The sequence below is a fragment of the Xyrauchen texanus genome, chromosome 10 (genome assembly GCF_025860055.1).
Source record: "Xyrauchen texanus isolate HMW12.3.18 chromosome 10, RBS_HiC_50CHRs, whole genome shotgun sequence".
Classification (NCBI taxonomy): Eukaryota; Metazoa; Chordata; class Actinopteri; order Cypriniformes; family Catostomidae; genus Xyrauchen; species Xyrauchen texanus.
The window spans coordinates 14,474,720-14,487,360 of NC_068285.1; the positions used below are offsets into that span (position 1 = coordinate 14,474,720).

The window sequence follows — 12,641 nt, forward strand, 5'->3', positions numbered from 1 at the left end:
GACGTGCTAATTTATCAGAAATTTAAGGAAAGGTGCACTAACTGCTGGTCCTTCTGGGCCAGGTGGTCCTTCAATCAACATGCCCTGTGAGGGTGATAAAAAAAAGAGATTAAAGACAGCTATAACACGTTCACAAATGCAATAATACATTTAGAAATGACTTACTAGTTATTATACACCACTTATTTATTCTACAAAAGCACCCTCTGGTGCCCTGAAATGAATTACTATATAAAGACAGTCTGAACATATGCAGTGGTTGCAACTTTGTAGCATCATTGCCTTTGCTATTTCCAAATGTTAATACTTGCCATAACGGCTAGAGCTAAAGTTTTATTGAAGTTGCCATTATAAAAATGATGCTTACAGGTTCAAGGACAGCAGGCTCTCCCTTCTCTCCCTTCAGGGCTAGCACGGAGGCCTGAGGAAAACAGATATGTAACCCAAAATAGAGTCCAGTCAATACACAATAAGTGAAGACACCAGAAGGTAGAACAATAGAGCAATTAGGACACAGTTAAAAAACATTTTTTAAAAGGAATGCAAATCTTTAAAAGAGAACTTGATTGATTGATTGATACTGGTTTGATTGACAATGTTTGTTGACATTGCCTATGAGGTTTCTTGTTTATGTAGTCTATGCATTGTATTATGCGATCATACTTACTGTACTATAGATCCTCACATTATTAACAAAGCTTCTTGATTCTTAGAAATATTTATTTAAAACATTTTAAAAGTGGTCCAAACAACCCCCATTTGTCCACGTTTAAAATGCAGCTGTAGCTGTGGAGGTACAGTACTAGCTGAGCATTGTATACCTACCTGCATTACAATTCATTTTGTGGTTAAGGGTGTGACCTATTTCCCATAATATGGGAGTCCTTGCCATGTAGCAATGACACTGAAGATATATGGTTCGGTCTAGATGGTAACCCTTGTTCAGCAAAACTCACGTGAGATTGAAAGCTACCATGTAGACTTCATCATGCTGTGCCATCCACCTTTCATGACCGACAATTACATGTATTTTCTAAGGATATAAGTCACTTAAATAGTTGAGCAATGGCTTAAATATTACACTTTTCTGCTGTTGTGATGGCATCCATCTAAATGTCCAACATGCTTTGCAGTCCTGTACATTAGAGACTGAAGCAACTTTTTAAAACTAGTTTCCATATGTAACGTGATCTAATGCTGACAGTACATTAACACATACTGAAGAGCTCTAGGGAGCAGAAACAGTGCAGGCGCCCTTCCAGGAAGATGCTGCTCTTTTATGCTGATCAAGAACTGATGAAATTGTAGTCATGTCTCAGATCAGATCTGAGTCAACCAATTATGATAGTGCAATACTAAACCAAGCACTCTATGCAGACTTGCAGAGGAATCTTGTGCAGATAGGTTACAATGGATCAGTGTTCAAGTTTTGTGAAGGACAAGTCTAGCTAACAGGGGAACCTTCCTCTGTTGATTGCTCACACATTACTCTAGGCAAACTTGATTTAGTATAAGTAAACACTGAGGGGTGAATTCACGAAACATTTGAGCCTCTTTAGCAATGCAAATATCTGTCTAACCGCAGTCCAACTTGTCCAGGCAATATGCAGTATGTGCTAGTAAAATACAGCATCATGCACATTAAAATAAAGTAATTGTCATTATTTTCTGGACAAACACGCCTCCTTTTTATTCAAATGAGGCTTATTATAGAATGATCTGGATTGACAACTGTCAGCGCTATTTGCCTGGTGCAATTAACGTCGCACTATATGGACCCTTTTCACACTTCTGGGTTTTGGACGGACGAAACGACCGTAGGGTACACTTTGATAGCGATGAATGAGAGTAACTGGGAGACCATGCAAAATGTTATTTTTGCTTAACCATTTGATCCAACATCAATAGAAAAATGGCACAATTACACTTCCACAACTTTCCAAATAAAGAACAAAATAGAGATCGATGGATTACGACAGTCAGAAAAGAGATGGTAGATTTACTTTCACTCTCTCAGCAGCTGTATTAGAAACCTCACCGCATCTGTGGTAACTCAGATTTCGTTTGCTAGATTTAAGCTGCTAAATGAGGCAGGAAAGTGTCATTACAGTCTATGAAAAGGGTCCATTACCCACATAGGCCTATATATATGTTCTAGTATGGTAGCTATAAGTGCACAAATATCCCAAATGCACAGTGCAGTCAAGCATACTTTTTAAAGCAAATTTTAAAAGCTGATTCCAGCTTCTGGATTACAGTGGTGGAGTGATGCCGTACAGTCCAAATAAAGTATGTCTGATTGCGTTGTAACCTGACTTGCATAATTCCTTAAGATAATCAGGTGCTAAAACAACACTGAGAACATTAGTGAATTCCTCCCTGAGTGCAAATTAGCTGACTTCAAGTCAGAGAGTTGGCTTAGCTGATCTTAACATTTACCTGCCAGATGCCTCTGCAAGTTTCCAAGATGTGAAGCCATAGCAAATTCAATTTCAGCTTTCCTCAAAGCTTGAAAGAAAATTTGTTGGAAAGCACAAAGTAACTTACGCCCCCCTCATCTGTCACAGCGGACAGGGCGGGACCTAGGCTGTCTTCTGTCTTGCTTTCAGAGATGGGTTCATTGTAGTCCTTGTAGGAATAGTCATATTCCTTCATTCCAAAGTCACTGGTTATGTACTCCTCAGTGAAGGGCTCATCTGGCGTCTGAGACTCCCCTTCAACACCTGTAAGATCTGTCTCCTCACCCGGGACAGGCTCATCAACCTGGGGTGTACCATTGGAAGAAGAGGTGGGTAGAGGTGCAGGTAGAGGTGGAGTGCATAGTGATGGAGATGTAATAAGAGGAATGGAAGAATATTTGGTGTGATGGGGCAGAAATGGATAGAGTATGGGAAAATGGAGAGAAAAATGAAAAGGACAGGGCAGAGAGACATAATAATAAGTCTTACCTGTTGCAATACAGATAAAGAAAGACACGGGCACAGTTTTACAGACACACACACATATACTCAACCTGATTTGAAATACTGAAAATTTTAAAGATTCTCAAGGCTCCATTTGGAGTAACTTGGATGTCAGACTTGAAGTACCCTCTGACATCCTCTGAACCTCTAAACACCATTTCAGTTCTCTAAACAACTTAGTTTTAGTTCCTTCAAGACTGTCAGTTAATTCCTTCAGTTAGACCACGAGGAAAAGACTTTAAGGAACTTGAAATATATATTGAAGTTACTGGTGAACATAAAATAATATTTGATGCTCCTTTAAAGGATGCCTAGAGGTTCTACATGGGGTTCCACATGAGTAAATCCAAATGGTGCCTCAAGTATCTTTACATTTTTACAGTAATAATCTATTGTCGCTTTCAACATTTTATTGCTTAGTATAAGAAAGCTGTCTTCTCTTACGTCCATTTCTCCTTTCATTCTCTCAGCCCTCTAGACATTGACTAAGCATCTGTTATTAAGCCAAAATGTCTGATGAAGTTCGAGTGTTGTGCCTCAAATGAAGTCATAGGCTGTGTCTGAATTCCAAAGGCTGTCAATGACTTCCAAGGTAGCATTTTCGTATAAAGGTACCTCCTGAGGCAACTGGTTTCGACATGCTTTCAAGGCACTATAATGTCATGTCTAATGTTTTTTTGATCTACAACAAATTCAGTTCATTTCAACTCCATCAGATACCATTGATACATATACTTTTTGGATTGTGGTATATCATTGGCAGTCAAGAATAGATCTATGCTGCCTTCAAACCATCCAGAAATAGGCTTCTTAGTGGACAGGATGTTTCAGAGATTGGATTTTAACATGACTTAATGCATTCCTACCTCTGTGCACAGCCTGTGAAGGCAGCACTTTTCAGGTGATCTTTGATTTTGATTTTGTTGTACATCCATACATTTATTTGAAAATGAGAACACAGAACACCTCACATCTATAGCAACACACTTCCTTCGAGGCAAGAACTAAAGCACTACTTCCTGCTAGTTTCTTACCATTGTATTGTTGTCTCGTCATCTTTCTTTAAACTTAATGGCCATTTAGGTTATCCATTTCCAAACTACTTCTCAGCAACCCTACTTATACATAAATACAAACCTGAAAATAAAAAGTGAAGCCCCACTCTACACAAAAAATGTCTTTTGAACTCCAGAGATTTAAGATAGGTCTAAACAAGCCTAGTTATTCCATCACTAACAGTAGATATTCTTAAATATGATTTTTATCTGTATCAGTATCTCAAACCTTACTGATCAGCAGTACTGTAAGTGTGACTCCCCCAAAATATCTGACTTCCAAAAGAAACTGTCCAGCAATGAATGCATGGTTTTCATTCCATATTTGTACCATTCCAGTGTGATCACTGTTTCTCAAGATTTCAGTTCTTACTGTATGTCAACAACTGGTGCATAGATGAGAAATCCAGCTTTGATATAGGAACAAGGCACAATCTTGAGACAAGTTAAATAAGAATCACAATAGAATATTGTATCAAATGGATGCTATGCGTTCATTTGACTATTAAGTACAGCACTTATTCTGGCACAAGTGGCTGGAGAATTGTTAATTGTTAGGGTAAAATATTGTGTTTGAAGACCCCATGAAATCAAAATGCGAGATTTGTGGTTTTTAGTCTGTAAACGTTAGCTTTGAGAGCATTTATATGCTAGTGTACACAACGGAGTTGACAAGATTTTCTTTTAGCAGATATTAAAACACATTAAGTCATAGTTCATGGCTGTGACGTAAAATAAAGTTTATTAGCGATTTCGTGGGGTCTTTAAGTTAAGATAAGGCTGGTCTCACCTCCAATGATTTAGAGTAATTTGACAGCGAGCTATTTAGAAACTGTTCCATCTCTCCCAGTTGTCTAATGGGTGTGGGTTACCTGTGTAATGGTTTCTTCATATCCAGTCAGATCACTCTCTGGCTGTGGACTCGCCTCTTCTTCTACTGTGTAATAATAATCAGTCTCTGTGGGGGTGTGGTCAGCCTCAGAATAAGCAGGATCTACATCCTGATTGGAGGAGGCCAAGAAGTGGGTGGAGTTGGGGGAGGAGGTAAGCAGATTTGAAGGGGAGAGATTAATTAGTACGAAACAAGCTCAGGTCTTATGAACTTGTTACAAGCAGAGAGAAGAGACCAATGTGCCTTTGCCAAGACAACATGTCTGTCAAGACGATGTCTTGTGGCAAAACGCAATTGCTCTCGATTCATAGTTAAATCAGAACAGGAAACTTTTACAGATGGACTCAAAAATCTTGGCATAAATCACCAAGATTTGCTGTCCAAGACCGAATTTCCTTCCGATTTGAAGTGGTTCAATAAGCCACATTGCCATGTCAAGGAAAAAGTGAAGTCAAGTTAGTCACCTTTGAGTCAGAACTTGACTTTACAGTTGGTGACATTAGTGTCAATGGTCATTTCCATTGAAACACTATGGACACACCTTTTTGGACATTTTTTCCAAATTTCATGGGACAGGTCTCTAACAAAGACATAAGAGACATTGTTAATAATAGAGCACAGTATCACAGAGTTACTCTTTTAAATAAGATCTTTTCTGTGAAACTGCTTGTCACCTATTCAATTCAAATAAAAGTGGACAGCATATTTAACAACACATACAAGAGAAAGAGGTTGAAATTGAAAATGTAAGATTGAGAAAAGAGACTCGTTGTGTCATGTGTAACATTGAGCTCTATACCTAAAACTCATTATTCTGTAGGTTCACATGCTCTAATTTGTACATCTACATTCTACAAACTACCCAAGTTATGGAGCTGTAAGGACATGTATATTTTGAGTGACAGGGAATAAAATGGATGACAAACAAAAGACGGTACAAATAGCCATGTGGTGATGAAACAGTCAATACCGCTTATCATATTCGTTTCATGATCGCGCAGATCATTTGATATATGACAGTGTGGAGAAGATCCAGTGAGTCTGTATGTCTCCAACCTCACAGCTGGTCAAAATCAAGGTACCTTTATGATTTTACTTTTTTTTTTTAAATCCGGAGTTGAACAAGTTTCAGGAAGAGTGATTTATTGTCAATTGTAGATTAAAAATGGCCAATGTTTCCTTTACAAATTGCTGCCCTACTGGAAAGACCAACTTAGACCAGCATGAATTTCCATTCTGGTCCAGACTCATTTATTCTTGTTTGGTGCTGGTCTAGCTTGTGGGAAAGTACAGGACCTGAAGTTGGTGAAGCTCATTAACTGGAATGGTCTTTCTGATGAGTTTTATGGAAAATTGCATTAAAAATGTACTGTATAAAAACCCACAAATGTATGCAAAACCTAAAGGTAAGATATAGAACCACATTCACAAAGCACCACAAAGTATGTTGAATTTGTTACCATGTTTATTCTCAGTGTAGACCCAGATCAGCACGTATTTTGGGATTGTTTATGAATGCAGTCCTAAACTGGGAAAATGAGGTTGGAGATACAGCTCTGGATAGCCAACTCGGGCTCTTGATTTTGTACCTGTTGATAACCATTGGTTGGTTTCTTCTTGGGTAATTCTGAAGACGAGATGGTCCGGCCACTCACAGCAGCCTTGTCGAAGGGCGGGAAAGTATTGGACATGGATTTGACGATATTGACATCCAACACCACCCTGGGCTTTGAAGGAATGGGGACAGGCAAAGGCGCAGGTGCAGGTTTGAAAACAACAGGCTTTTGAGTTACAGCTGCTACTTTGACCTCCTTGACTTCTGGTCTGGGCCTTCTCTACCGCCGTTTTGGTCACATTAGGCTTTTTGGGTGTTTGATTGGCTTTCACCTTTTCAGTCTTGTATTTGGACACTTCAGGTTTTGCTACTTTTGGTTTGACCTCTTTAGCTTTAGCTTTCACAGTCTCGCTTTTCGTTGCTTTCACCTCGCTTGTCACTGTTTTGGTGGTCTTTTTGGTTGTCTCTGATTTCTTTGCTGTTGTTACTTTGCTCACTGTTGTCTTTTCAATCTTTGCCATTTTTGCACCATTGTCATTAGCCTTAGCTTCGCCATTTGCCTTGTCAGCTGATTTGCCATTGCCGTTTGTTTTTTTTGCTTCAGCTGCTTTCCCATTGCCATTGTTATTAGCTTTGGCACTGCTGCCAGCCTTGGCTTCCCCATTGATTTTGGCCTTGCCATTTGGCAGGTTGCCATTTACTTTAGTATCACCATTACCATTGCCATTGCCATTGCCATTACCATTTACTTTTCCCTGAGCATTGTTTGTTTTATCCACAACTGCTTTTCCATTATCATTGGCTTTCTTGGCGTTCTTTGCGGCTGATGTTGCTTTTGGTTTGGGTGCTAGCTTTGAAGCTAAGGTAGGTTTGATTTTTGAAAGCAACATTTGCGCTGCAGTAGGTTTTGGCTTGGCAGGTTTTGGGGTTTGTTTTGTTGGAGTAGGTTTGGCTTTAGCTGGTTTAGCTGAAGCAGATTTAGTCTTCTCAGGAGCAGACTTGGCACCAGGGATGGGTTTGGTTGGGGCAGGTTTGGACTTATTAGCTTTGCCATTGTTAGCCTTGCTGTCCTATTTTTATTTATTTGTTTTTAAGTGTCATATTTTATATGGTCAGAATTGTTGGAAAGAGAGTGAATGAGAAAAGGACAGAGAGAGGAAGATATCAGGGGTGGGTGGGATTGAAAGCAGTGGGATGGACAGAAAGAGAGAGAGAGAGACAATGAGTTGGTGTTTGACACACAATGAATTCAAGATCATTTGCGCAGACTGAGATTTTTCTGGCATTACTGGATACAGTAAAAGTTCAAATCAGATTTAATTGGTCATAACTGTACAATTTACACTGTTTTTTTCCAGTAATGCCATTCTCCACATTAAAAAAGCAGCATGTTGTGCGCATGGGGACGTAATGCTGAGGCACTGGGTTGAAATATGCTTAAATTAAGCATATGCTGATAAAATTGATGCATGGCTGGTATACTGTGCTGCCCAACTGCAAGGAGGGAGAGATATATAGATGAAGGAAGTGAGATTATCCGGTCACACCATTCATTATCCTATCATAAATACCTTCACAATGGTACATACAAGTGCCATATAAGGCTGCAACAAACAGTAATTTTACAATCGATTAATCTTTTTAAATCAGGGGGAAAGGGGCAAATTTATTGTTGACTATTTTTATGATTGATTATTAATCAGTGTCACATTATTGATCAATTAGTCCAGTGTCACATCATAAAATATATATATATATATATATATATATATATATAATATATATATATATATATATATATATATATATATATATATATATATATATATATATATATATATATATATATATATATATATATATATATTTTGTTTTTAAAGGAATGTTTCAGGTTCAACACAATTTAAAGTTAAAGGGTTAGTTCACCCAAAAAGTGCATGACTTTCTTTCTTCTGCTGAACACAGATGAAGATTTTTAGAAATATTTCTCAGCTCTGTAGGTCTATACAAATTGAACGGTGACCAAACATTTGAAGCCCCAATAGTACATAAAGGCAGCATAAAAGTAATCCATAAGACTCCAGTGGTTAAATCTATATCTTCAGAAGCAATATAACAAGTGTGGGTGTGAAAGAGGTCAATATTTAAGTCTTTTTTTACTATCAATCTCCACCTTCACTTTCACACTCTTTTTTTCTTGTGTTTTTTGGTGATTCCAATTATTCATGCATATTGCCACCTACTGGGCAAGAAGGAGAATTACAAGCAAAAAAGTACTTAAATATTTACCTGTTTCTCACCCACACTTATCATATCACTTCTGAATATATGGATTTAACCACTGGAGTCTTGTAGATTACTTATATGCTGCCTTTATGTGCTTTTGGACCTTTTCAAAATTTTGGTGCCCATTCACTTGCATTGTGTGGACCAACAAAGCTAAGATATTCTTCTAAAAATCTTAATTTGAGTTCTGCAGAAAGGAAGAAAGTCATTCTTTTGAGGGTAACTAAATGATGAGAGCATTTTCATTTTAGATTGAACTATCCCTGTAAACTCAATCAACAGACTTTGTTTATTTATATTTTTTTAAAGTAAAGGTTGTGGTTACAAAAGGGCACTTACAATGAAAGTGAATGAGGCCAATCCATAAACATTCAAATACACACTGTTTCAAAAGTACAGGCATGAGACCTAAACATTATACATGCTAACATGATTTGCTGTAAGTGTGACAAAATCAGGGATTTAGTGGTGTTACTGGCGGTTACACAGTGTGTATTTTAGCATTTATGGATTGGCTCCAATTACTTTAATGGCCTCCTTCACTGTATCAGCGATTTATGAGTTTAAATGAACTTTGTGGTAATCAATATTATGCCACAAATACTGTCAATTGAGCTTAACATGTATTAAACCCGTAACATTCCTTTAAGCATATAACATTAACGATTTCTTATATGGATTCTAATATTGTAATTATTTTTCATGAATCATTGTGAAGGCTCTGTTAAATGGCTTAGACCAATGGTTCTCAACCTTTTTGACTCTATAAGGCCCCCCATTGTCAGAGAAAATATGTGAAGGCCTACATGGGAGGCTTTTAGATATTTATATTATAAGAGATATTATATTATATTTCCTTATATATCCAACTTATGATTCCAGAAATGTCTAGAACTGGATATTCTTCATAAAAAGCAAGCTGTTGAAGGGAGTTATTAAATATTTAGCATTTTCAATAAGTTGAATTATAATAATTATATAAAAATTACAATAATCTATAATATTTTAAATCATTTTAAGAGATTTTGAAGCCCCCCTGGAAGTGTGCTGAGGCCCCCTAGTGGGCCCCGACCCCCAGGTTGAGAACTACTGGCTTAGACGTCCCAAGATGAGATGACAAGCAAAAGCAAAAATTGTACAGAGTATAAAACAGGCATCTCAACTGAAGACTAATCTACATGTTGACACATTTTTATGTAAATTAAACTAGAATCACAGTAAAACACATAATAAATTCAAGCTATTTCAACATTGAAGAGGGCACATATTTGACTGTCCACAAGGCAGGCAAGACAAAACTAAATGAGTAAAAAGTTGGCCAAAGTGAAAGTAAACCTACTGCAGGGCAAGAAGTGAAGAAATGGATACGATTCAACACATGGACACAGACGCTGGTGGTACATAGTAACAGACCAGAGTGAAGACACAGCAGATGAAATGTGAAAACATGCAAATATATGTATGAAAGAATAAAACCAGCTTTCAGGAAGAGTAATGTCATGCAAATACGAAGAATAAACAGTGGTGATAAACTGAGCTACCTGAACTATTCTGTTCTAATGACTGAAATAAATAACAAACAAACAAATAAATCAATCAATCAAAGTGAAACTAGAAACAACTTGTTCTATATACAAAAAATATAAATGTATTCCAAATATTATATTCATACTCAAAAGAACTAAAACAACCCTCTCTCTCTCTCTCTCTCTCTGTGTGTGTGTGTGTGTGTGTGTGTGTGTGTGCGTAACAGCACTGCTTTAGCTGTGCCTCCAGTGCCCCTTTAAAGTCCACATACACAAAAGCATGAATTGATCAACACAAACATTCTGCACTAATACAGTTACAAATATTTGACAAATGATGACTCAAACAACATCAATATAGTGTAATGGTGAAACGAGGTGGCGTACAGAAAGAGAAGGTACGTTACATATGACGATGCGAGAGACGAGTGAACAGAAAAGAGAGGATGAATTTATTGATTTAAAGAATGAATTTATTAATTGAAAGTTTAGAACTACACATCCATAGTCCAATTGTGACATCACTCAATTGTGACATCACTCTTTGTTTGAGCTGAGCTGTTATAATTGTATTGATACTCCTCTTTTTTATAAGGCAGCACTTTATTGACATTCGTCAAATATTCTGGCTTGTTCTAAACCCCGAACACTAACTATTTATCTTCTACAATCAATTTAGATTGAACCACTTAATGTACAGACTTATTTCAGCCTCCTTAAATCCACCACCAATCAGAGAAGTCGATTTTATCAAGGAAATGAGAAAGCGCTCAGCAGCTCCATCCCATTACCATGAAACATTGTGAATAAGTCACTTTCACTTTATGTACACTCACACTCAGACTACTTCTACATTTGTATATATTTTAATCATTTGCAATAAACTTCAAATAACACTGATTATTACACTAATTATTATCATACTAATTATACTTTTTCACAGTCTTTTTCTTCTATTTTCATATCATTATTTTGCTTCAAATAAAAGTTTGTCATGTTGTGATTCAACTCAGAACTGGATGGTTTAGGTCAAGGCTTAAAAAATCTTTATTGATTAATTTTTTGAAATCACAATGGAGAAAATGAATGCCAAAAATACAGTACTTCCAGAAAACTGGGTAGTCACTGTTGTGTGTTATTCTTTTGCTACCATGCAAGCACTGATATTTCTTTCAGGAAATGCAAATCCATTTTTTCTTTATTACTCTACTCTTACGTCATCTCTTTTGTTCCTCTCTTCTCTGATTTACTCCATTCTCGCTCTCCCTCTTTACCTGTTCAATGAGGGCACCGGTCGGGACTGAGTGAGGGCTGGATGGGGCAGGAGGGGCATTGGTAGTTCCTTCATAATAATAGGGGTATTCATAATCATCCCGCTCTTCATCAAAGTACTGAGAGACATGGAGGGAAAGGAGAGAGAGAGAGAGAGAGAGAACCAGAGGAATGCAGGGAAGGAGAGAGAGGGCACGTGAGTTAAAGTGAGGGAATCTAGAAAATGATAGAATGAACATTGGCAAGAAACTTAAGAAGGACTTCAGTAAGAGACTAGTAAGTGGAGAGGAGAGAAAAGTGTGGGATGAGTAGAGTGAGATACAGGAACTAGAAATGAGGGTCTTAGAAATGGTAGGATGAAAGCATGATTGTTTTTTTTATCATTTGTTCATCAGACTCATGAGTTTGAGTAACACATTTATGTTATTGCATTACTGCAAAACACACTGAGAACTTGAATGAACAAGAAAACAGATGCATCATCTTAAAAGCTAACACATGAGTACACTGTCTGCAGAAATAAAGCTCATTCATAAAATACTTAATTTGAAGGGATGGTTCACTGAAGAATGAAAATATTCTCATCATTTATAAGTAAATGAGAAGAGAAATTTCATTTTTGGGTGAACTATCTCTTTATAGACCCCATGAATAAAATTGAAGTTTGGTGACTTTAGTAACACATTTGAAAAGTGTTCTCCAAAAAGTAACTTTTGCATTTATATGGGAAAAAGGATCAAAACAAATCTTGTACCAAGGGCATATTAAACATTGGTCCAATAAAATGTTTTCTAAAATAAGCAAATATGGAATTCATGGTTTTGCCATGGCACTAAAGGCTATTGGCAAAATCAAAAAATATTCCTGTTTAAAAGAGGTACATCCATTTTACCAGCACATATTGTAGTCATTTCAAATCCATACATGCTTAGATGAAAAAGTGAAATTCCATATCTCTTATGTGTTTTTCATAAGAGATACTGTAAATCTCACAAAAGGCAGATTAAAGCAACCAGTACTGAAAAGATAAGACATAGCTGATGCAAACTGAGACTGCATTAGTACAGAGCACCTTTGATGAGCTTTGGATGC

General features: G+C 37.1%; 1 protein-coding gene across 3 annotated transcripts in view; it reads right to left on the reverse strand.

Annotated features, from left to right (window-relative positions):
* Positions 1 to 12,641, reverse strand: part of col11a2 (collagen, type XI, alpha 2) — a 58,155-nt gene that overhangs the window by 26,090 nt on the left and 19,424 nt on the right. Inside the window, exons 7-10 of one of the 3 annotated variants that reach the window (XM_052135945.1) lie at positions 4,891 to 5,019; positions 2,548 to 2,763; positions 368 to 421; positions 43 to 84 (exon numbers count right to left, since the gene is read on the reverse strand). In XM_052135945.1, coding sequence (XP_051991905.1) covers positions 43 to 84; positions 368 to 421; positions 2,548 to 2,763; positions 4,891 to 5,019 — 441 coding nt within the window. The remainder of the gene's footprint in view (positions 1 to 42; positions 85 to 367; positions 422 to 2,547; positions 2,764 to 4,890; positions 5,020 to 12,641) is intronic. The other 2 variants (XM_052135946.1, XM_052135947.1) reach the window with 2 other exon arrangements.